Source organism: Topomyia yanbarensis, chromosome 3 (assembly GCF_030247195.1).
Source record: "Topomyia yanbarensis strain Yona2022 chromosome 3, ASM3024719v1, whole genome shotgun sequence".
NCBI lineage: Eukaryota > Metazoa > Arthropoda > Insecta > Diptera > Culicidae > Topomyia > Topomyia yanbarensis.
Window position 1 is genome coordinate 232,789,187 of NC_080672.1, and position 25,680 is coordinate 232,814,866.

General features: G+C 37.1%; 1 protein-coding gene across 1 annotated transcript in view; it reads left to right on the top strand.

Annotated features, from left to right (window-relative positions):
* LOC131692818 (solute carrier family 22 member 13) overlaps window positions 1–25,680 on the top strand; it is a 1,403,565-nt gene that overhangs the window by 45,452 nt on the left and 1,332,433 nt on the right. The window contains exon 2 of the mRNA XM_058980108.1: window positions 22,924–23,054. Coding sequence (XP_058836091.1) covers window positions 22,924–23,054 — 131 coding nt within the window. The remainder of the gene's footprint in view (window positions 1–22,923; window positions 23,055–25,680) is intronic.

A 25,680-nucleotide genomic window follows, 5' to 3' on the forward strand; every position in this document is an offset into this window, starting at 1 on the left:
CAATAAGGGACTGATCTCTCAAGAGCTTTTGACAGCATAACGCTTTCATTCGTTTGCTGGGCCTAGGGTGTACCTTACAGACTGATAGAATACATTGTGGAAATAACTCTTACGTCGGTTTCACGATTTACTGTCTCCCCTAACACGGTTTCTCTGTCGTATTTTACACAAATTGATGCTCTAGTGTAACGGTAGCACGATCGTAGGTCAGAGCGAGGCACAATCTATCGATGGCGATTTACGTTGGGAAAAAATCAAACATTCTTTACAGGGTATTTCGTGCAATGAAAATCGCAAGACACTGATGCTGCCTGGTCGTTGCAGATACTGGCTGAGGGATGGTACTGCGCCTGTCGCCGAGTAGCGGTGGTATCTGATCTCATCGACTGCTTTCGCTGAAACCTCGTTGCTCGTTTTGCTGCTCTGCCCGATGTAGCCTGTGTAGCCGGCTAGGAAAAACTGACGCTGATTGTGTGCTTGGTATCGGCTTTTATAGTGGTTCATGATGCCTTCTAGATATCCGCCCATTTGCATTCGTGAACTATTTTTGTCAAACAAGCTTGATTTGCATGAAGTTACAATAGCGCGATCAAACAAGAGCTGAAACAGCAAATATGGGTTGATTTCATCGGTCCCAAATCTAACCATTACACTTGCCCTTTGCTCGGGTTAGAAAAATTGAAATTTTGCCAAAGAAAACTTCTAAAACAGAAAAATTTTAACTGTTTTTTTTATTTTGACGAACGCGAAATCTTGTGTTCCCATATAAGAACGCAAACTATACAAATAAGCACTATGATCTAGTACTGTTATCGGGAATCTTTCCCGAAATTGGCTTCTGTTTCTTCTGAAGGCTCAAATAAAATATTATTTTAAGGCTCATTATTCTTTTCCGTATGCGAAAAGGTTCGATGTAATTCAATACAATACCAATCGTAATTAGATTAACCTTATAGCAAGTTAAAGGTCCTATAATGGACGCAAATCCTGTATGGAATAGTTTCCTAAAAGTTTACCTTCCGTATCCGCTAATTCGTAAGTGTTATTCCCTGTTTTCCGAATAACTTTGCATTTTATATACAGTGGGGCTAATTTAACATAAAAATTATCGGCGGCCTTGGAAAGACAGAAGTTCTTCTTCCAGACAATATCCCCAACATTGAAAGTTGTTAAATTTTTACTTCTAGTATTATAATAGTGCGTTGAACGTTTGTGGGCATTTTTCAGTTCACGGTCAACTATTAGCTTAATTTGATCAAACTGCAGACCCTCAATGTAAATTTCACTTACAGTCTGATGATGAACACAACTTAATGGACTCTGCCGCTGCAGCGAATCTTCAATGTCAAAATGAAATTTTCGATCGCATCGCATCTGTCCGCTCAGGTAAACATTTGAAGAGTATATGTCCTTCCGAAGCTACACGTGATACTGCGCACCCTCAAGTACGCCTCCCATTACAGTCAGCCGCTGAACACAACAGTCATAACTCGGTCATTCCCTCCGCACCGCTGCTTGCTCCCCTTCTGGACAACAGTACATCCTGCTCTCCCCGCGTCACTCGCGGTTATGCTGATCATCGAGCTCGCAGTCCTGCAAATTGGTATGCAGCACGACACCTCTCACATGACGCTGATGGTTTGCGGATCTACTATCAGAACGCGAGAGGGCTTAAGACGAAAATTGATGACGTGTATTTAGCTGCTGTGGACGGTGAATACGATGTTTGCGTCTTCACCGAAACATGGCTTGATGTGAGGATAACATCGGTGCAGCTTTTCGGCGATGCTTACACCGTGTACCGTGCGGACCGAAATAGTGGCAACAGTATTCGCGGTCGTGGAGGAGGAGTTTTGATTGCTGTTTCCACCGCATTTGCCTCATGTGAGATTGATGTAGGTAGTTTAACCAGTGTTGAGGCTGTTTGGGTTAGAATTACAACTCCATCGAGGAACTTTTATATTGGTGTTGTCTATATTCCTCCTGAAAAGCGACTCGACTGCAATGTCATGCAACTTCACATTGATGCTGTGAATAACGCTTCTTCACAAGCTAGCGCGGATGGCGTGATGGTTGTCCTTGGTGATTTCAATCAGCCAGGGCTCATTTGGGTGCCGTCACGACACGGATACGCTTACCCTGACCCGGTTGCTTCGACAACCAACATCGCCAGTCGTATGCTACTGGACGGATTTGCTTTCAACGGATTAAGTCAAGTAAGCATGATTCCCAATCACCAGTCACGCTTTCTGGATCTCGTCTTTGTTAGTGAGACTATTATACCTGTATGTTCCGTCAATAAAGCATCCAGCGTAATTGTTCCACTTGACAACTTTCATCCCGCGCTTGAAATCTCAATTGGCACTATTCGCTCAGTTCAGTACGTAGAAACTGTTTCTGTCGACCGTCTCAACTTTCGCAAAACTGATTTTGTAAAGCTACGCAGTTCTCTGTCGCAAATTAATTGGAGTGTACTATATGCCCAAAGGAGTGTTAATGCTGCAGTTGCCCTCTACAAGCGACTACTACTGAACTGTGTTGAGACCTCAGTGCCTAAATGTCAGCCTCCTAGCAAGCCGCCCTGGTCAAACAGCACTCTTCGAAAGCTAAAACGTACTCGAGCAAAAACTCTACGTGCGTACACAAATCGACGGTGTCCTCTTTCTAAGCGCATGTTCACTTTTGCCAGTAATGAGTATCGTTGTTAAAACAAGCTTCTGTATAAACGCTATGTAAACCGCATGCAGAATAATCTACGCCGAAACCCGAAGGGCTTTTGGTCATTTGTCAACACGAAGCGAAAAGAAACTGGACTTCCATCAAGGATGCTTTACGACGGCGAAGAAGCTATGACAACTGTGTCGAAATGTACGCTGTTGATATGGATGTGTTTACTGTCTCCGAACAAATGGTTATATCTGCAATCCGGAAAACCAAGTCATCTTATGCACCCGGCCTCAGTGCTATACCTTCAACTGTATTGAAAAAATGTTCGGACTTACTTATAACATCACTTGCATATATTTTTAACCTATCGCTTCAGCAGCAAACGTTTCCTGAGGATTGGAAACGCTCAGTAATGTTCCCGGTATTCAAGAAGGGTGACAGATGCAACATGGAGAGCTATCACGGGGTCACTTCGCTTGGAGTCGAATCTAAAGTATTTGAATCAATCATCAACGAAGCGTTATTTTCTGCTTGTCGACACTACATCAGTACATCCCAGCACGGATTTTTCCCCGGACGTTCGGTCGAGGAATCTCGTCCGCTTCACGTCATTTTGCACGGAACAATTGTCTAAGAAATTGCAGGTGGATACTATCTACACTGATCTAAAGGCAGCTTTTGATAGAGTTAATCATGAGATGCTGATAACAAAGCTTGATAAGCTAGGGTGTTCTACTAGATTCTGCCATTGGCTTCGATCCTACCTTGTACACCGTGAAGTCCTTGTTCAAATTGGCGATATTGTTTCAGAATCCTTTATCAACACTTCCGGAGTTCCTCAAGGTAGTACGCTGGGTCCACTGCTTTTTTTACTGTTCGAGAATGATGCAGTTTTCATTCTAAGGCGTGGAGGAAAGCTGTTTTTTGCCGACGACTTTTTTTTTTTTTCTTGTTATACGAAATGAAGGCGATTGCCGCGAGCTACAGCATCTTATCGACACCTTTTATAGCTGGTGTGTAAGAAACATGATGGTCCTTAGTGTTGCAAAATGATTTGTCATCAGCTATTTTCGAACGAGAAATATGCTTACCTTCAACTATAACATCGCAGGAACTCAGCTGCAACGCGTTGACCACGTGAAGGATCTAGGAGTCATTCTTGATGAAAAGCTAACGTATACTCATCACGTTTCTGCGTCCATCGACAAAGCCAATCGATTACTGGGATTTATTTTCAAAATTTCCAGTGAATTTCGGGATCCTCTGTGTTTCAAGGCTCTTTATTGCTCATTGGTGCGCCCGCAGTTGGAATTTGCAAACGTCGTTTGGTGCCCTTATCAAGCAACGTGGAGCCTTAGGATCGAAGCAGTCCAGCGTAAATTCATACGATATGCGCTACGTGGATTACCGTGGAACGATCCATTAAACCTGCCACCGTACGAGGACCGTTGTCGTCTTTTAGGACTTAATACTTTAACGCATCGGAGACATGCAGCGCAGGCTACTTTCGTGTCAAAGATTCTGCTGGCTGAATATGATGACCCGGAGCTACTAGCGCAAATCAGCCTCTACGCGCCTACCCGTTCTCTTCGCCCACGAGCCCTGCTGCATTCTGAAATGCGCAGCACTAACTACGCTGCCAATAGTCCGATTTTAGCAATGAGTCGTCGCTTCAACGAGTTTGCTGAAATTTTCGACTTCGTCGTGAATTCTTCGCAGTTTCGTCGTCGTGTTTTGTCACTAGTTTAATTGTGTTTAGTTTAACTTAGTTTAGTCCATTTAGACAAATTGTCAGTTGGACTTTTTTATACAAATACAAAATACAAATACAAACGTTTCTAACCGTTTTTCTATTTCCGTTGACGTCTTATGAACGGAATCAATATTACTATGCAGATATTGCTTGCCAAACCGAACATGATTCCGGCCGAGTACGATGAAATAAGGTGATAATTTTGTTGATTCGTGCACACTGGTGTTTATAGAATAACCAATTTTAGGAATATCACGATCCCAATCTTTGTGTGACAAGTTTTCACCGAGATAAGCGCGTATGGATGACATTATTACTTTGTTCACCCTTTCCGCGGGATTGTTTTTCGGATGATAAACGGCGTTTCGAAAATAAGAAATATCGTAGCTATCTACGGAATCTAATCGTAGCTAATTTGATATTCGCGGGATTGAGACGGGTCTTCCTGAATTAGCTTTAAAAGTTCGTTGTACCACGCGCTAAACTTATCCCCAAGTGTGGTTGTCATTACACATTCTATTGCACGCGATAAGGCATCAGGGACCAAGTTATGTTTGCCTTTTCTGTGAACTATATGGTCTGCGTTAAGCCAAACCGAACTGAGTGCGCTTTTCAACTCTAAGAAGGCATCGTTTGCGGATTTACTCCAAAGGAATTTTTTCTTGGGCTGCTTTAGGAGCTCAGTTATCGGAGCGACAAGAGTCGAGAAGTTTTGAATGAACCGACGATACCAGTTCTCTAGACCTATAAGACGACGAACATCCTTAACATTTGCTGGCGGAGGGAAATCTACTATGGCTTTGATCTTTTCCGGATCGGTACGGATTCCGTCGGTATCGACAACGTATCCAAGGTACTTCACTGACGGTGCGCAAAATTTAGACTTGTTAAGGTTGATGGACAGCCGAGCAGCCTTCAATCGTTCCGATTTTCCGAAAAAATTTCGACGTGTTTTTCGAACGTGTCCGTAGTAATAATTATATCGTCTAAATAAACAAACGCGTAAGGCTGAAGATCTACCCCGAGCACTTGATCCATTAACCGATATTGAGTTTGGGGAGCGTTATGTAAACCGAATGGCATTACCACAAATTCGAACAATCCGCGACCCGGAACGGTAAAAGCAGTTTTCGCACGCGAACGAGCTTTCAAAGGGATTTGCCAAAAGGCATCTTTCAGATCAATTTTAGAAAAATAACGAGTTCCTTTGAACTTTCCTAAAATCCCAGAGATATGCGGCAATGGATAAGCGTCCTTTTTAGTAACACTATTCAGTTTTCGCGAATCAAGACATAATCGTACAATTCTGTCGGGTTTCTTCATGGTTACGATAGGATTTGACCACGGGCTAGATGATGGTTGCACTACTCCTAAATCTATCATTCTATTCAGCTCTTTATCAATTTCTTTCTGTACATACGGTGATACGGGATGATGTTTCTGTTTAATAGGTTGGTGTTCCCCCGTTTCTATGATATGTTCAATTACATTTGTTCGAGTCAACTTCCCTTTCACATACGGTAAGAATTCCCTGATCACTTCTTCTAATTGAAGTTTTTGTTCTGGGTTAGAAGAATATTTTTCTGTGTTCGGCATTCCTCCGTAATTTTCTGGATCGGCTTGCTCAGGAATGCTTATTGTATTCACAGTCTGCGGAGAGATTCCAAATGATGTCCAAAAATCAATTCCCAGTACCAAAGGATTAGCCACCGCTTCAAAAAGTACTGTAAGTACAACTTCAGTGCGACCTTTGAAAGTAAAAGGCACACATGCACAATGCGAGATTGTATGAACGGACCTATCTGCTGTGGAAATCGACGCATTTGTTTGAAAAAGTCCAACTTCTTAGCCAACTTTTCCTAATATTGACACAGATGCTCCCGAATCTAATAATCCGGTCAATTTCACGTCTAAAATTTGCACTTCCGCGAATGGGCGGTTATCGTTCGGCAAATAAACTATTTCGTATGATTGAAGTCTAGAGAGATTTAAAAATTTACCGGAGCCAAACACTCTCTTTCTTACATTCTTGGCTCCGTATCTCGGTTTCCCGAACAGTTACCACATGAAGGGGCTATCTTACCGTCTGTACCACAGCAGTGACAGAAAATCTTTTTTGGGTTTGGACACATTCTCTAATGGTGTCCAACATTCTTACAATTAAAACATTTACCTGCGAACTCTCTGATTGCAGCACATTCTATTGCCTACTACTGCCTCATGTCAATCTCGGCTCTACAACGTGAATCATATTTACTTGGTCCTGAATAAGGATTTGGGTGCGATTGAGAATGCAAATATATTGCTTCTTCGCACCTGATCCCTGCGGGTCTAGCAGAATTTGAATAACCCGGTGGAACAATTGAACTCTGTGCCGGTCCGCGATATATTCCAGAATAACCCGGAACGCGGGAAAATTGTTGTCTTTTACAGAACTCAAATTCTGTTTGCCTTCCCACTTTATCGTAACCATCGCTTATAGGGTGTGAAACTATTTGTGAACACGGTGGGGTTTGTTCCAAAATGAAAATACTATTTGGATTATTGTTACGGATTCCACATGGACAATTATCTACCCCAGCCCGAGCTCCTGATTGTTCCCTGCTTCCACTGTATATCTCGAAATTCACCTCGTTAGTTTTCTGGCGTCCCCACATAGAACGTCCTTGTAAAGAGGGCTCTGCCAACGGATAATGGTTCATTTTTCTACGCTTCAAAATTTCCCTACTTATTTCTAAACTCTCGCAAAACTGTGCCAAGTCGTTAACTTTTTTAATAAATCCTTCGTGTATTCTTTGCAGGTAGAATTCATCCAAATTCCGAATTAAATATTCTAGTTTTTCTTCTTCTGTTCTCCTTTTCGTTAACTTTTCGAATAATAGTTCCATGCAAGCATAGTAAATGCCAAAGTTTTCCCCAGGCTGCTGCAACCTACTTTGCAATTGCCGTTCAATATAATAATCATTATCGGGTTTGGTGAACTGCCGAACAAACTCATATCTGAGTGCGCACCAAGTCACAAATTTATCCTTGAACGCACGGTACCAAATCAGCGGATTACCGCTTAGTAATTCCCCAAAACTTTCAAACAGCTCTGCATGAGATATGTTATTCAGATATGCTTTCCTATTGACCATTTCAATAAAATCAGACACACTTAACGCACCATTTTCATTATCATACTTTATACCCCACTTTGTCAACGGTACGTAACGGTTGTATCGAACTTCACGAGCCTCTCCGCACATTTCAGAAGAATTAAAATCCATATCGTTAATTATACTATCTAAAGATCTATTGTTATCCTCCATATCAAAATTCTAAACAGAAGCAAATTACACAAAAGAATCAAATAACCACCGGATCAAGAATCCCCACGTTGGGCGCCAATTTGTAACGGTCTGGGATCCGGCGGGAGCACAACAAAAGTTCATAACACGTGATCAGCGAACCGAAATTGATCTCAGTTTTAAGCAGTTTAACTTTAGCGCCAATCTGCTACCAGAATGTTAAACTCCAATTTAATTTTGCCCGGCCGGCTGTCGGTCCGTCGTTGGTCCAACCCCGAATTTAAGAAGAAATCAACCAAAGTTCACTGATTCACAACCGTAAGCCATTTCATTTCGTTAAACTTTATATTAATACGAAAAGTAAATCAAACTTATTTCTCAATGTATAATCCACCATTGTTAGAACGCCCGTTTTCAATCCATTTTCTATCACATTTCATCTTCGTATAGTTCTTATTTCTACCACACTACTAAAACTTATTCCACAGCCTGCAAACGATTCCAACACTCCGACAGCTCAGTGTCGTGAAACTACTCCAAAAAACCGCAGTGTAGCGCTAATGATACACAATATATTATTGGACGGATAGAATACATTGTGGAAATAACTCTTACGTCAGTTTCACGATTTACTGTCTCCCCTAACACGGTTTCTCTGTCGTATTTTACACAAATTGATGCTCTAGTGTAACAGTAGCACGATCGTAGGTCAGAGCGAGGCACAATCTATCGATGGCGATTTACGTTGGGAGAAAATCAAACATTCTTTACAGGGTATTTCGTGCAATGAAAATCGCAAGACGCTGATGCTGCCTGGTCGTTGCAGATACTGGCTGAGGGATGGTACTGCGCCTGTCGCCGAGTAGCGGTGGTATCTGATCTCATCGACTGCTTTCGCTGAAACCTCGTTGCTCGTTCTGCTGCTCTGCCTGATGTAGCCTGTATAGCCGGCTAGGAAAAACTGACGCTGATTATTTGTTTGTTTGTTTTTTATTTACGTGACTTTAAAATTTTTTCATTCGTCACGTAAGACGCTGATTGTGTGCTTGGTAGCGGCTTTTATAGTGGTTCATGATGCCTTCTAGGTACCCGCCCATTTGCATTCGTGAACTATTTTTATCAAACAAGCTTGATTTGCATGAAGTTACAATAGCGCGATCAAACAAGAGCTGAAACAGCAAATATGGGTTGAAATTGAATCAAACTTGATGCAATTGCTTTATAGCAGAAAACATCTGCCAGGTTACATGAGATCAACTGTGGTTTTCACAATACGGTTTCAAAAAGTAGACTCAAAGTAGTAAGAAAAAATGTAGGTAGGACATTGTATGCAAGCTGTTAGTGTGGTCCACAAAACTTTTTCGAATTTTTGATCTGTCACGTTACAAGTTATTTGTTTTTCATTATTTCACAATTAAAAATAAGCATTAATCCATATTCATTTCAAATTTTCAAGCAATATCATCAAATTTAAATTAGACTACGATGGAAATATGTGGATCCAGCCAAAAAGTTGAAAATAGGGATTATGTTTACCTTTTTATCTCCTTAAGTCTTTTAGTCATTTTCAGGTCATGCAAGAAGCATCAACAACATTTTGTCTGGGCTCATAATTCATTTTGTTTAATATTAGAGGTTATATACATACGAAAAAAACAGTTTGACGCAAAATTTGATGAAAAAAATTCGCCTGCGGTTTCCATTTTCAGAGCCTTGACCATATATATATATATATATATATATATATATATATATATATATATATATATATATATATATATATATATATATATATATATATATATATATATATATATATATATATATATATATATATATATATATATATATATATATATATATATATATATATATATATATATATATATATATATATATATATATATATATATATATATATATTAAGTTATGTAAAAATATATAATTGTCCATTCCGAGCAACGAGAAGGCGGGCTCCTTAGCTATGGTGGGTGGGTGCTATAGAAAATGATGTTTATGAAAGACCAATTGGGTTCAACGATCTTTCAGTATTACTCATCAGAGAACCCTCGAAAATTGGCAAACTTCGTGGAGCAATAGTGAACTAGGAAGGTGGCTACATTCGATAGTCCCGAAGGCATCGACGAAACCTTGATTCATTGGGATAGATGTGTGTCGTGACTTCATTCGTGTGATGTCCTGACTCATGGCAAATTATTACACGTACATCTTCGGCGTATTGGGTTCTTGGATAATGCTTGGATAATTGGATGTCTGCGCTTGTGGTGATGACTATCATGACATCGAACACATTTTCTGGGTATGCACCAAGTATAGTCCCGCCAGTTAGAGATGTTCTGACAAGCTGCATTCTCACTTATATGTCTCGCATCTATCTTTTTCTAAAATCAATCAATTTAAGAATTTCTCCCCCCTTTCTCTTTTCCTCATTCTCAGAAGGTTCCTCTACTGCTTTTGTGGGGCCAACTCGCAACAGAACGCTACTATGTGTCGTCTTCACTCACCAATCTGCTTGCATAGTTCAAAATTGGAGCCGAAAACGACCCGACGTTTTGACCCATCTGGAGGATTCCCTACGGGGGCCGACGAGGACCACCCGACGCACAGTGATGCCATCAAAAGTCACAGTCAAAAAATGCACCTTTTAATTTTGTTCCAAGGTTATTTTTGTATTATTGTACAGTATATGAGAAATGATTTGCCAAAATTTCAGGACGTTTGGATGAGTGGTTGGCCCGCTACAGTATTTCAAAGTTCAATGCGCTCATTGTTCGATTTTTTCTTCCCTTGTAAAATATATGGAGAAAATGAAACAAACTTTATCTCGATTTTCAAATAGGAGCACACACTTTCTCGCATGTCACACTAGGCCCATTTTGAAATTTTTTTTATCAGCTTTTCGAAAATCTCTATGACATCTTGCGCAATTGTGCGCAAACCACATCTTTTTGGTATTAACAGTGTACAGGTATACATCGATTTAACGTACTTGAGGGATTCCATGGGAAAGTGGCTGACCATAAAATATGACCATCTCCGAATCGAACAAAACTTTGCAGTTGTGTTCGGATCATGAATCTCCATGATTTTCTCTGTCAATTTTGATACAAGAGCATTTTTTTAAAAGGGCGTAGAAATTTTTGCATGCAGCATGAAAATAAAAATTTCTCGGTTACCGTATTTTATACAGCAAAACTATCTGAGAAATAGTTGCAGGGAATGGAAACTTCTAGACGAAAAAATATACACTGATTTTTTAAAATATTTTAGTTTTCGAAATATTTTAAATTTTGTTCCAATAAATGCAATAACAATTATTCCATTTGTTTACGACCTTTTCATAATTTATTTGTGTTTCTCCATCAAGAACAGAAGGTTTTGCAAAATGCTCATAAAATATCCTGCAACTTTCCCGTTGACATCAAGGCAATATTGGGAACAAGTTGAAAGCTACAAGAAAACAATGAATATATGATTCAGCTATAGGATCAGAAGATCAAACTATATAGTTGAATCATATTTTTGTTGTTTTCTGATAGCTTTCAAAAGGTTTACAATAACACCTTGATGTCAAAAGAAAAGCCACAGGAAATTCAATGAGCATTTTCATAAACCTACTATTTTTGAAAGAGAAACGCGCACATCTTATGAAAAGGTCGTAATGAAACAAAATAATAGTTTTGGTAAAAACAAAATTTAAAATATATCGAAAACTAATGCATTTTCGAAATTATTTGTTATGAGCATTTTGATTTGAAATAGTATTTGGAATTATATTCAATAATAAAATAATATTTTTTATTGAAAGGAGTATGAATTTTAATAATATGCTAAAAGTTGTTAAGAAAACTTTCTTTTTTCTTTTCGATCAAGAAGAGTTTAAATTAAATTAAATAAAAGTTTGTAAACTCCAAAATTAAACCGAAACTCAAAGAAAAATGTTTTCAAAAAATATCTAGATACATGTATGAGAGACGAAATCGATTGAATTCACCTAGTAGTGCGATGACGAATTTCGCGCCAAATCGTATTCAGAGTTGGCAGCACCCTCTCAGACTTTAATGAAACTTTCTGTACATGAAGATTTTGTCACAAAAAGCCACTTTGCATACTTTGTTTTTCCAAAAATGATCTGGACTGTCTTTTGAAAAGGGTCAAACTTTATTTACCAATTTTTTTTAAATGGCTATAGTCTAATAATGACAAATCCTACAAAAAAATGTTGTATGAGTGATTTTCCCAAAATTAGTCAAATTTTTGAATAAAAATATTGAAAAAATTCTCCATTGACTCCTACACAAAAAAAATCGATTTTAAAAATTTGAAATCAATTTGTAAAGAACCCCATTTTTGATTCGGATGATTTTTTTTCAAGATAGGTAATTAAGTTCCCTACCTACCGTCAAAATTTCAAGTTGGGCACTTTCAAGAAAAAAAAGTTATTTGAAAAAAACTTTTTCTTGTCCAACCTGAATTTTTTTCAGCGTATTTTTATCGAAAACTAAACCAATGAAAGTCATAATCATCTCAGAATCTAATTTCCCAACTGCCTATTGGCCGGATACATGCAAAAACTATCAGTAACGAATTTGGTATATATTCATAACAAACTTGAATGAAGCGCGGGTGGAATGATCTTGACCTAATGTTGTATATTAAGGCGTATTTCCTGAGTGTTGCTATGTGAGCGTGAGTACCTCGCTTTGTCTTACCCACTTTAGCTTATATTATCCACCAGTAACGACCAGTAACGACCACTCGCTCATTTGAAAGTTTACATTCAAGTTTGTTATGAATATATACCAAATTCGTTACTGATACTTTTTGCATGTATCCGGCCAATAGGCAGTTGGGAAATTGGATTCTGAGATGATTATGACTTTCATTGGTTTAAAAAACACTGAAAAAAAATTCAGTTTGGACAAGGAAAAGTTTTTTTTCAAATAACTTTTTTCCTTGAAAGTGCCCAACTTGAAATTTTGACGGTAGGTAGGGAACATAATTACCTATCAACAAACAAAATTTCATCCAAATCAAAAATGGGGTTTTTAGTAAAACGACTTTAAATTTTTGACGTAGGACTACGTCTTTGTTTTCGATATGGGGGTGCACTCTGCAAATTCTACAAAAATGGTATGTAACGAAAAGTGGTCCAATTTTAAACGCATATAATTCAGCCATCTCACGATAAATTTTCAAATTTTTTGCACGAATCGCCCCGAAAAACTTCTAAGAATAGATTCCAATAGATAAACCCAAAGATTTTTGATATCATAGCATTAAAAAATTAAATAATATACAACCTTGTCAAAATATCGCGCATTAACACACAGAAGATAGCGCTTCCCAAGCCCTGTACGACGGATTGGTGTACCTAGCGCGCAACGCTTCTATGAATGACGTCATCATCGACTATTTAAAGAACGGACTTGGCCAGACACGCTCAGTTCCCTGTTGAACGGCTGGCGAAGCAGATCACTGCGCTGTGTTTTTTACAGCCAGTGTAGCTGAGTTAGAAGTCCGTAACACTGGCTGTGGAGGGACGCTACCCTGTGTCGTCCAACGGGCGACCGCTCCAACTGCTTCCTAAATGCCGCTGTAATGTTGCCAGTAAATTTTTGGTTTAACTAGCACATGTATTTGCTATTTGCGCTTGAAATTAAGTAATGTAGTGGTAGTAATAGGCTTCCCATTTTGGTTTAAACGCAAGGACAGTTTTTAAAACAGGATTTGATTAATTAGTTTAGCTCATCTAAGCAATTTTATCAATTCTGTAATTTAAAAGGAATTTTACGGAACTTGGTGAATTTGGCCCCACTTGCAACTGGTATAATCAACCTGCACAAAGTGTTGCATAACGCAGGGCTGTTTTTTGGAACAAAATGTGTTATCATTCAGCCCTTCGCTATGCAAAATCACGATATTATGATAGATGGGCTAAGCGCGGCTGTTCCTTTCAATCGGGAAAGGCCGCGTGGAATTTTGGTGAAATGCGCTAATAGTGTCGTGGTGGTACTAGTTGTCTCTTTCGCTCTACCTATCATCATCAGCGTTGACTTATTTTGCATTGTACGGGTTCAATGTTTGGGGCGAATGTGTTGGTAGGTAGGGGAACTGGCGGTAAAATGAACACGTTAAGGAAAGTCATTATTTTCTAACTAATAAGTGAATGAGATATTACAATCACCTTATGTTTCTTGTTGGACATGTTTTGTACATATCTGGTAAAAATACTTCGTCATAAACACATTTTTTCAAACATGATTCTTGATTTCTAAACATGTCCAAAAATGAGACATGTTTATAGCGAGTGGGTAAAATGAACATGTGGCGGTGGTAAAATGAGCAGCTTCTGGTGACCTGCAAAATGTCCTGTATGTATGCAATGCGCAGCGTTAGAAAGCATTTTCCGATCAATGCTAATATCCCAATAAATCATGAGCTTTGCATACACACAGGGCATTTTGCAGGCAAAAAATTGTCCCGGAAGAATTGAATTTTCATGACGTAATATTAACCATTTTACAATCCTGTGGCATCGAAACACATCTACAAACTTGGGGTTATCCATGGGTGTTTGAACTTTTAGGATCTGTTTGAGAGCAACTAGAAAGCTTGTTCTATAGGGGAGAGAGGGTAACAGTGGATCAGCAGGAACTATGAAACATTCGCAATAAAATCACAATGCATGATCGCAATCGTCTAATTCCCTCATATTTCACAATTTCTAATTCTTTACACGTGTTGCTATATTTTGGAAGAGATCTGATAACTCTATCTCTTTTAATGGATATTTGTTTGTTTTGTGATAGCCAGAGTAAATTTGCAATGATAAACATTATTCCATCTTTATGAATTACCATTCATTGAATAAATGTTTAGTCTATTGCTATTTATAGCAAATTTTATGCTCAACATTTGCCGCGAACAAAGTTTTTTGGTAACTACTCATGGTTCTGTGTGATTTCACAATTTTCATGAATAGACCCATTGGGTAACTGTGAAACGATGGCGTATGGGGAACAGTGATTTTTGTTTGTTTTTGTGGTCTATCTCAAAATGTCAATGGGTTCCGATTTTCCACACTAAATACTACTCATATAGTGCAAAATTAGTAAATTTGGCCAAATTTTGTAGAAATTGTCTCTTATTTCAGGATTGCAGCTAATATGCATATATGGTGGTTCGATGTTACGCGATGATATAGTGGATTCTTTCGTAAACAAACGATTTTCGCCTCAATATAACTTTAATTCAAAGCGTTAGGATCATTCTTCGTCAAAACAAAAGAATAAAATTTATAAGTAGAATATTTCACTATAGATGACATCGTGTTTCATAGTTCCTACCCATGGGGCACACTGATACATTTTACCACCAACTGTTTATTATCCAAAAAATGTTATTTCCCGTGAATTTTACCAGCTGGAAAAAATATATGTATTAGTTAACAACATAGTGGCACTATGTATCACTTTTGATTACACAAATAACATGTATTATCATCAAAATTAAATTGTAGAAAAAATGTGTTTCATTGTTACCCTCTCTCCCCTACATGAGATGTGATTATATAGTCTAAAATTTGATTTTTCTTCACCGGTCCGAGTGTTTTTTCCCACACACTAAGTACTAAGAAAATAAATATTTTACATTAAGTAGTATAGTCCTACGTCTACAGTTCGTGCAACCCCATAGGGCTGCACCTTGTAGTTTTTAAATCGATTTTTTTCAATGTAGGAGTCGATGAAGAGTTTTTTCAATATTTTTATTCAAAAATTGGACTAATTTTGAGAAAATCAATCCTACAACATTTTTTGTTGGATTTGTCATTTTTAGACTATAGCCATTTAAAAAAATGGTAAAAAAAAGTTTGACCCGTATCAAAAGACAGTCTAGATAATGTTTAGAAAAACAAAATATGCAAAGTAGCTTTTTGTGACAAAGTCTTCATGTACAGAAAGTTTCATTAAAATCTGAGAGGGTGCTGCCAACATTTGTTCGAGTTGGCGCGAAATTCGTCCGATGAAACCTTTCTTCTATCAACTAAGGGTAAGGTAAGGTATTCTCGGTAAAAAAACTATCTAACTCAAAAAACATTTTTTGGTGATGTAGAGTATGAATTTCCATACAACAATGCAACATTTGAACAATGTTTTCCTTAATTTTCATAGCAATATATTGAAAATTGGGTGAGTGACACTGAATCTTCAGGAGATACCTCGAAAAAATGCGATGTACCCTATACAAACTAATCTACTAACACACTCTGTATCTCCAAATTTAAAAAAAACGTGTATTTGTACCAAATTAACCTTATCCCCTCCTTAATATGTATAGGTTGAAACAGCATATGTATCATATGAGGTTGTTAGTTCGTAGGGCCAACAAAGAACATTTTTTAGAAGATTTCATCCAACATGCACTATTGACAGTCTGCGTTCTGGTGGTTAATATATTACTTTGATAAAATATGGCGAGTGGGAGTTCACATATGAAGAGTGAGAAGGGAGGAGGGAGGGGTTCGGTGCATTAGTGGCATTTTGCTCGTAATATTTGATTTTAACGTTTTTAATTTGTTTTGTGTTCCAAATAGCAGTTTTTGATATATGGTTGTTGTTTATTGACACAGATGACAAATTTTGATCAAGTAGTCATCGACATTTTGCATCTATGATTGATCTTACCTACTTGTATCTGGTTGAATTACTTAAAATTGGCCATCTAAACTAATCAGTTCGTATTAACTCACAAGTGCTACGTTATGTTTATGGTTCAAAAAACATATTTTCTTTATGAAGATTATCACTTTTGTTCGAGGTTTTGTCTCATTAAATTTGAAGCTTTATTTTTGTTTCATTTAAAAAGCATTCAAAAGAAAAAGTCTATTGGATGCTACTAGTAGCATAAAAAATGCTGATAGCAAAAGAAGTAAAATAGAAAATATTATTTTTGATCAAATTCAGGAGGAGAGATGTGAAGATGCTCAACGGATTATTAAATGTTTATATCTTTTTATATATCTTTGGACAGCTTATACGAATACCTTTCGAACCAGCTATAGATTGTTGCAATCGGACTATTATCAAAAGAGATATTTAACATTAAACACGGACGACAGATTTTTATCATTTCCCATAGCCAGAAATAAGACCAAAAACATGAAATCTATTATTAACGCCAAAGCGGCTAATTTTAGGTTAATAGTATCTTCGGAGAATTTAATGGATGCAATATGCCCTTTCTTTTGGAATTGTGTTTTTGTTGATTAATCCTCCTACAAGTGAGATATTTTCATAAATTTTTTTGAAAGTGATTGTATTGAAATGATGCCTTCGGCAAATTTGTAGGTCTTACTTTTGCGAATAACTTTACTGAAGACATCGAATATCTATTTTAAATGCTTTAAAAGTTATGGCTGTTTGTTTGTGGATTACTCTTTGTCGACTATTTATTGTTCAATATAGCAATAATCCATTTAAATAAGCCATTTCGATAAAACGAATTTCGTATTTCATTTTTCTATCTACAACCGCTAGAAATAACCACCAAACAATTCCAAGTTGTCTAGATGGGACTTGATCACTTATCGGTGCAAAAATGTTCATTTGCGCGAACCTTCTGACTGAAAACTTCTTAACTTATAACCATCGGATCAATCTGAAACATATCTCGAAAAATGAAAAGCGATACAAAAAATAACTCCAAGCTACGGCGTAGCCAAGAGGTGGTTTGGGAGGTTCATCCCCCCCCCCCCCCAACTAAAATTAATTGGTTTGAAGAGAAAATTTTAGTGATGCTGACTAATTTAATTTTATGTTACGATAATAATTATATGATCAGCACATTGATAACCTATTGTTTTAAACATCATGAAGATTTTTGAAAAATTTTAGGAATGGGATCCTGATCTGTAACTGATCTATTGGTCGAGATCTCACAGTTGTCTAATTGCATAAATTTCAAATACCTGCATGAAAACATTTCAATAGAAATCCATCCAGGAGTTCCAAAATCAATCATAATCCTCAGATTTCCTGTCATATTGAGCTCACTTTTGAAGGGATGTATCGAAATATGGATTACGGTCAATTTTTTTTTAATAGGAAGCGAAGTTGGAACTGATTTAATGTCTATGAAACATAGAACTGCTCACCGAAAAATTGCATAACTTTCAACATTTACTGATCATGTTTTTATTTTGGGAATGCGTAGAGTTGAGACGAAATCGTAGTATGATTAGTATCAAGAATATCACTTTCCGAAATTAGAAGGAAATTTTTGAAAAATTGCGTTTTCCATTTGGCTCTAACAGGTTCTGATCGATTTTTATGAGCATCTGATTTTTGTTGTATTGTATGTATTATATGATTAGGTAAAATATATGTTCGAAAACAATAATTTAAGGTCAAGAGGACATTATTTCGAAACAGATAATTTCGGAGGTATAGTACAGCACATCATCTGATAAAATAATTTTGGGGGTCAATTCTCCTAGAAGTAGTTATGGAGAATTCACTGTTCCAACTAACTTAGTTCGAGAGTTAATGTCTTCAGCAAAGTTTTAGAGAGTGCTATTATAAACCACTTTGTTGAAGACATGAAGGCTCTATGTGTTCAGGGTATCAAAATATTTTGGCTATTTGAATCTACCCTTAAAATGAACTATTATGATTTTACTGTTTATGATAAATATCTTCTACTTTTTATAAACAATGAAATTTAAATTTTATCCAAAGCTTGAGTTTGTGAAGCTCACAATAATAAGTTATTTTTGAAAGATATCATTTTATAGCTCGATATACTCCCCACACGAAGTATTCATGCCTTCAACAAGGTTGTTTCAAATGACAGCCTCAACAAATTCGCCAAAGACACGAAGTCTGCTACTATTGTTTTTGAAAAATTTATTCTGCACATTTTTAAAACTTCAAAGATGACGGTTTCGGAATGCCATTTTGACAGTAAGTTTTCACCAAACCGAATTTCTGGCCGCTGACTCCAAGTAAGTAGAAACAAAGTCGTTCTACACTCGTCAACAAGAAACTTCTTCGAATACTGCTTACCTATTATAATTCGGTGAAGACCCGATTTAATCAGCCCCCGATTTGATCAGCCCCCGACTCAGTCTGCCCCCAATTCAGTCTGCCCCCGATTTTGTCAGCCCCCGATTCGATCAGCCCCCGATTTTGTCAGCTTTTTGACCCGATTTTGTCAGCTTCATATCAAACTATGTTCTATGGGCTCTAGCAGACAAACAAGGCTGAATCCGAGTAAATCCTTTCTTGAGCATATTTTTCTTATCTTAAAGATGCAAAGATGCAAAAATAAAAAGATCAATCTACTTTAAATTTTCCCTCTAAGCGAAATTTATATTAAATAATCAGAAATAGTTATGAGGCTTCAGGAACTAAAGAAGAATATTCTAACAGCTTTGGTTTATTCTAAAGAGAGAAAGAAATATGTCCCGATTTAGTCCCCGTTTCGTCAGCCTAAAATACACCATGGGGCTGATAAAAACGGGTCTTTACTGTATTTATTATTCACTGTGTCCCACATTAATTGGTACATTTTTTTGAGGATAATTTTTTCAATTGCAACGAACTACACTAATATTTTAGTAGTTTTCAAGGAGTTATTTTATCGACTTCTTCCAAAATTTGGCGAACCTACTCCCATTCTTTTTCCCTTCTTTATTTCGACTATTATGTAGTCAAATTTTCTTTTTTATTTTTTAACGATATTCAGTTAGCTAGAGATTACTGAGTAGGGAAAGTTATGAAAATTTAGAGACATTGTACTCAAGTGAGAGCAAGGATGTGAAATATACAGATCGGAAAACTAGAAGTGGCAAGGTCATTAGAAACAGGCTTCAAATCTTACGGTCTAATCTTTTGTCTTCTGCTGCTAGCAGTTGAGCTTAGGCAGAATTACTACGAATCGCTCAAGTCTACCAACATGTCTCAACGGCAAAAACAGACTTATCCCTCTTTAACGTGAGAACCGATAAAAGAAAAGTCAAGTAAGATCACCACTAAAAACCTGTCGACGATTACTCTCATTCGTGCGATAGTTTATGTTAAAAGGATATCCTAAATTATTTGGTATCCTTAAGGGCTTATATGTTGCGAATTGAGTATTATTTTTTAATAAACTGAGTAATGACCGTCGCTCCACAACGCAGTTTATTTTTCATGGCTTGCGGTGAGCACGATCTGTCCAATTGCTGAACTGAATATTATAGAATAGGCGTTAGTTTTTAATATTCTTTACAGATTTTACTCACCCAGATTTAAATCGCGCAAATGGCTCTGAATCAGACCCCTAAGACGATTTCACTAGATTTTCAGAGCAGCGTGAACAGTGCACTAGCGCGGATGACAGAAGTTTGTCGAAGAGTTTCGCGAAAAAAATGTTCTAGTAATGATAATGATTTTCCGTGACGAGATATGAGAGTTTTTTTATAATATGTTCTTTGACATTAGGATTAGTAACGTTAATTCAAATCAAAGATATTACTGGGAAGTCACTTTTAAAAAAAGTCGATATCGAAGTAAAGTTTGAACTATTCACGCATGCACTTCAGAGGTAGCCTGATATGCAATTTCAGTTCTTAGTTCACAGTCGTGTTGGAAACTTGAGTAAGCGCAATTGAGAGTATGAAATTCAAATAGATTAAAAAAAAATTCGATTTTTTTGGCCCAGCACTTTAGGAAAATTCAGTTTTTCCTACACATTGAAGAATTTAGATATGTTATTAACAGAGCATTAGTAATAATTCGTTTGTCCGTCTATTTTATGAGCCATTTTTCCGCTTTTCCAATGATTTGGTTCAGCCTTTGAGATTTCTAGCACTGATGTCGTCCTATGCTGATTTGAGCGTTTCTCTGAGTATGTGTTATCAAAAGCATCGCGAAACATCAAGTTCTAAATGTTCTCAATCGAAATAATATTCGAAGAGAGTGCTAAGAGTTATAAGAAATGTCTCATCACACTGTTAGGTGGATTAGAAGCGTGTTTTTATCTGTGTGACTTTAGTTCAAAATTGATTTTTTCTCTCAACTTTTTTATTGTAAAATCGAATAAAATAAAGGATCTACAATTTGGCATCATTCCAAATCTAATTTGGATAATTTCAAAAAACCAGAAGAATTTTTTCCATTTTAGAACCGTAAAAAGTTAATGAATCAAACATATTGAAATGGGAGTACTACCGAAAGAGAAAATGAATATTCATGCGAGTCTATTTTATTTAAATAAAGTTATGTGTTTCACCACACACCAGAAAATAATGAAATTCAAACGACATGTAAATCAATACGAATGTAAACATACACAGCTTGAATCAAAAATTTGATTGAAAATTAAGTTGAATGCGATATACTCAATGGGAGCATCAAAAAGGATACGATTTTACAGTTTCGTTCGTGTGATATTACATGTCATTTATTTTACAGCAATATTGGTTTAAAAATACATTAAAGTGCATTGGTATCCCGTTTAATGAAACTGTAATTTTCAATCAAAGCTCCAAATATGTGCATGGACATAAATTAAAAATTATAAAAAAAAAGTTCTGTGCATTTTATTGACGGTTCAGTGTCCTTTCGATTCAAAACTACTATAGTCGATACATTGATTTATCCAAACACCTTATTTCAAGCAAATTTCACAATTTTAAGTTTTCAAGTAAATTGGTTAAAAAAGGAATAATTTTTAGATTTCTTTGCGATACAGAGAGTGGTAATAGTCAACCAATTTCCACTGTATATGGCAACATTTGAAGAATAATTTCTTTAGTTTGCATAGCAAAGTGCTAGAAATTGAGCGAGTGATAGTGAATCTCCAGAGGCACTTTGAAAAAATGCAGTGTCCATCATAACTCAAAATGTACTGGACCAATTGTTTAGAGATTTTGTACAATCCTTCCTGGACCCAAGTAACCACGTGAAATTTTCTTTAAATTATTTGAAATTGTTTTTAACGTTTCGCGTTCCGCTCTTCAGCACATGACAGCCGTCTTGACCGTCATACAGCCACCCCCCATTTACCTCCCTATCATGGTATCTTCAGGTATTAGGGCTATGTAGATATTGTAGATCATATTCGTAATCAGCGACCCAAAATTACCCAAGAAACCAATGCATTGTTTGAAAATATTTAATACACTTTTTTAATTTTTTCCGACTTTTGTATGAAGAGGAATCACTGCGCGACGTCCTACTGCGTGCTGACCTGGCGATCCAAGGCTGTAATTATCGTTGACGATTTGCCACAAATTACAAGCTTGATGTTCTTCTTTTCTCTGTTACCGTTGCCCTTTTCCTCTGTATCTGATATTGCTGTTACTACGATGCTGAAATCAATTCCCCCTTTATGAAAATGTTTTTCTGAAGCAGGCCTTTGTGATGAAAAGCTGAATTTGAATCTGTTTCCCTTTCTTTAAATTAAAATTTCTCAAAACAAGAGCTAAAGTGTATATATACACTCTTAGAAAAAATGAAAATTACATTTTACGTTAACAACGCAGCGTGGTATTTTTCTGTTCGATAATAGGATTTTACATGCTATGATATGTAAAATTGAATATTGTGACTCTTTTGATGTAAAACTCAGGCTGAATGTAATGTACATGTAATAAAATGTAAATTTATGTGAATTGGGATGCTCCTTTTATGTGCATCTGGCATGACGTAAAGTTACATGATTTTTTGTGCTGTGTAGGATTTTTTTAATTGGTCACCCCCTGGTCTTAATAATTCATTCCCCACGTACTTTGAACTGTATTCTTAGTTAAAGGCAGTATTGTTTTAAGATAGTCTCAAAATTGCACTTAAGTTATTAAATGTTGTTTTAAAATTCCTTATCGTGATCTTCTAGTCTTAAGAAATTTAAAATGTAAAATAAAAATTGCACCTTTAAGCTTTTATGGCACCGAACCTTCTCAAATAAACAGACTGATTAAAAAAACATATATTATTTATTTCATTCGTTTCAATCACTTGATTTTATTCATTTTGCTAATGATATTTATATTTCATTTTATATATTTTTTCATTCATGTTAATAATTATACTAATTCTGTTCATACTAACTAATATATTCATTTCATTCCTTTTAATTTAGCTATTTGTTGTACTTACTATTCGATATTATTTTTTCATTTCTTTATCTTTTATATATTTTTTGCAGTATTTCAAAGATCCCGATGTGAAACCCTGGATACAACCAAGCAATAGTAGTAGAATTATACCATGTGAGACATTTGAACATCACTCAAAATACAATTCCATTATCACTCAATTTGATTTGGTCTGCTCTAGGTAATATTCTTAATCAGAAATTCTATTTCTAAATTTTCCATTTTCATATACTGTGTACGTTTGCTTACAATATTTTCCAGAGATGGTTACAATAATAACATGACGATTTTCTTACAAAATTTTTCTCAAAATGAAAAAAAAATAGATGGAACCAAATTCTGTTCAATAGCTAATTTAAAGTTGGATGTTTGTGTTTCAAATTCTCCTCATCAGTAACAGGCGCCGATGCAAGAAATACCACGTCTAACGTGAACGACAACTAGCTGGTTCCGAGTAATGCTGCGGGAAACAAGCGCAACAGTTCTGATTTACCGATGAACAAGCGTAATCTAAATATTGTTTTTTAATTTGAAAACCGTACGCCTGCAACAATGCAAAAAAATGGGAAACCATATTTTGGGTTGAAACCAACAAAGTTGGAACGCAAGAAACTTGTTTTCATCCATCTAGATGTGAATTTTTCATTCAGTGTATTCATTTGATAAAACACATTTGCGTTATCTTGAAAGTAAAATGTTGAAATTTTCAAGGGAGAAAAGGATAGGAATACATTTAGAAATACAATAAATGAATTTTATTAAGAGGAAGGTTATGAGTTCACCGAATATTTTTTGAATGGCCTGCTCCAAAGTTATCTCATAAATTTCATAAAACTTTGGTTTTAAACTGTGAAGTTTCTTTCCAATTTTTCAAAAACTTCTTCACATTAAAGTAGTTGGAATCCTAAATCCCTGCCATCATTTGGAATTGTTCAGCCCCAAAGGCCAGTGCGTTAGGAAAATTCGATGATAAAAAGTTTTTCCAACTTCAAAGAAAGACTTTTTTACAACTAGAATGTCCCCAAATAAGATCTTATTTTACGCATTTTGCCTTTCTCATATAGAAAGGATATGCAATCACTCTGAAAACCGACTTTTTAACCGAGGCCTGAAGGGACGAGTCTCATATTCTACTCGACTCAGTTCATCGAAATTGACAAATGTCTGTATGTGTGTGTGTGTGTTTTCAAAACTCACTCACTTTTCTCAGAGATGGCTGAACCGAATTGCACAAACTTCAAATGAACGGTATAACGCTCCCATAAGCTGCTATTGAATTTTTTTCGATCGGACTTCCGGTTCCGGAGTTACGGGTTGAAGAGCGCAGTTACCCAGCAAATTTCCGTATAAAATGGTAACACTATGATGTCCAAATGGTGTAATACATATTAAAAAGTGTGCAACATAACTCGGATTTGCGGATCTAGGTCACTAATGATCATTCTAACCAGGTCAAAGCTGCTTTGACTGCTTTGGCTGCATAAGACGGTTTTTGATGCCCCCGGGTACTTTCCAAGTTCGTAAGTTAATGTCACATCTTTTTCTCAGGGAACCAATTTTTGTCTTTCTCATATATAAAACATACGCAATCACTCTGAAAACTGACGTTTTAATCGAGGCCCGGAGAGCCGATTTTCCTATACCATTCGTCTCAGTCCGCAGAAATTGACAAATGTTTGTATGTGTGTGTGTGTTTTCAAAACTCACTTTTCTCAGAGATGGCTTAACCAAATCGCTCAAACTTGATTTAAAATGAAAGGTATAACGCTCCATTTTACGCCTGGATATGGCCGATACTCAAGCCCGGGAAACAGTGAAACACAGGGCGGACGAACAGCACCAGAAACGAAAACAAACTTGGCTGGCCCCGCACAGGCCAGCAGAAGGGCGTTCTTTTCCGCCTGCTTTGGACAACTTTCAGTCCACACAACACTGAAAATCTCTTATAACATAACATTTATTTACACTATTTACATGTTATATTTGAATTTCACTGCTTTGAAACTATTTCTAATTCCCGGTCTGTGGGGAAGCGGTGTGTAACGTATGCACGGCGAGCGCGACGCACAGTCAGTTGCGCTGGACTGTGTTATTCGGCGATAAACTTTGTACAGCCGTATTGTCCTGCTGCTCCCACAGGACATGAGACGGCTGAAGGGGAAGATGACCCAACCGTGTGCGATCATCTGCTCTCGGTGCTGCTACGGCGACGAATTTGCGTAGAAATCGCCGTACAGTGAAAACTTATTGTTGTCTTCTCCAGTGGCTAACAGCAGCAGTCAGCTGGGCAACGATGATCGTAGCGCAGGATTTGCCTTAGGTGATTGAAACTAAAGAATAATTTAATCTATGCTTCGGGGGAGAAAATGTTCGATCTGGCACACTGTCTGCTGGTGTCGATTTTGGCGGTCAATATAATTTTTCGATACTATGTTCACTTCGGCGTGAACATTCTCTCCGCCTTGAATTATCAAGGAAATTCAATCAGTGGTTGCTTAGGCCAGTGAGATGGGCCGAACTACGATAGAGTTGGTAGCGTTGACGATTCCGCTAGTTAGTATGGACTAGCGGTGTTGCTGTGATGACGATCGTATAGTATTTTTCTCGCGATGACGTAGTACGGGCCGGAAACTGTCCGGAGATAGTGTTGCTAGGTGATGGTGACTCGTCGACGGCGATCACAGAAAACTTCTGTGCGGTGCAGTCTGCTACTGGAGTGGTGATCCCGTGACGTCACAAACGTTCGTGGTGATGGTAAGTGATTTCATGCCGATATTCTGTCGGTATGATGCTCGTAGACGGTGTAG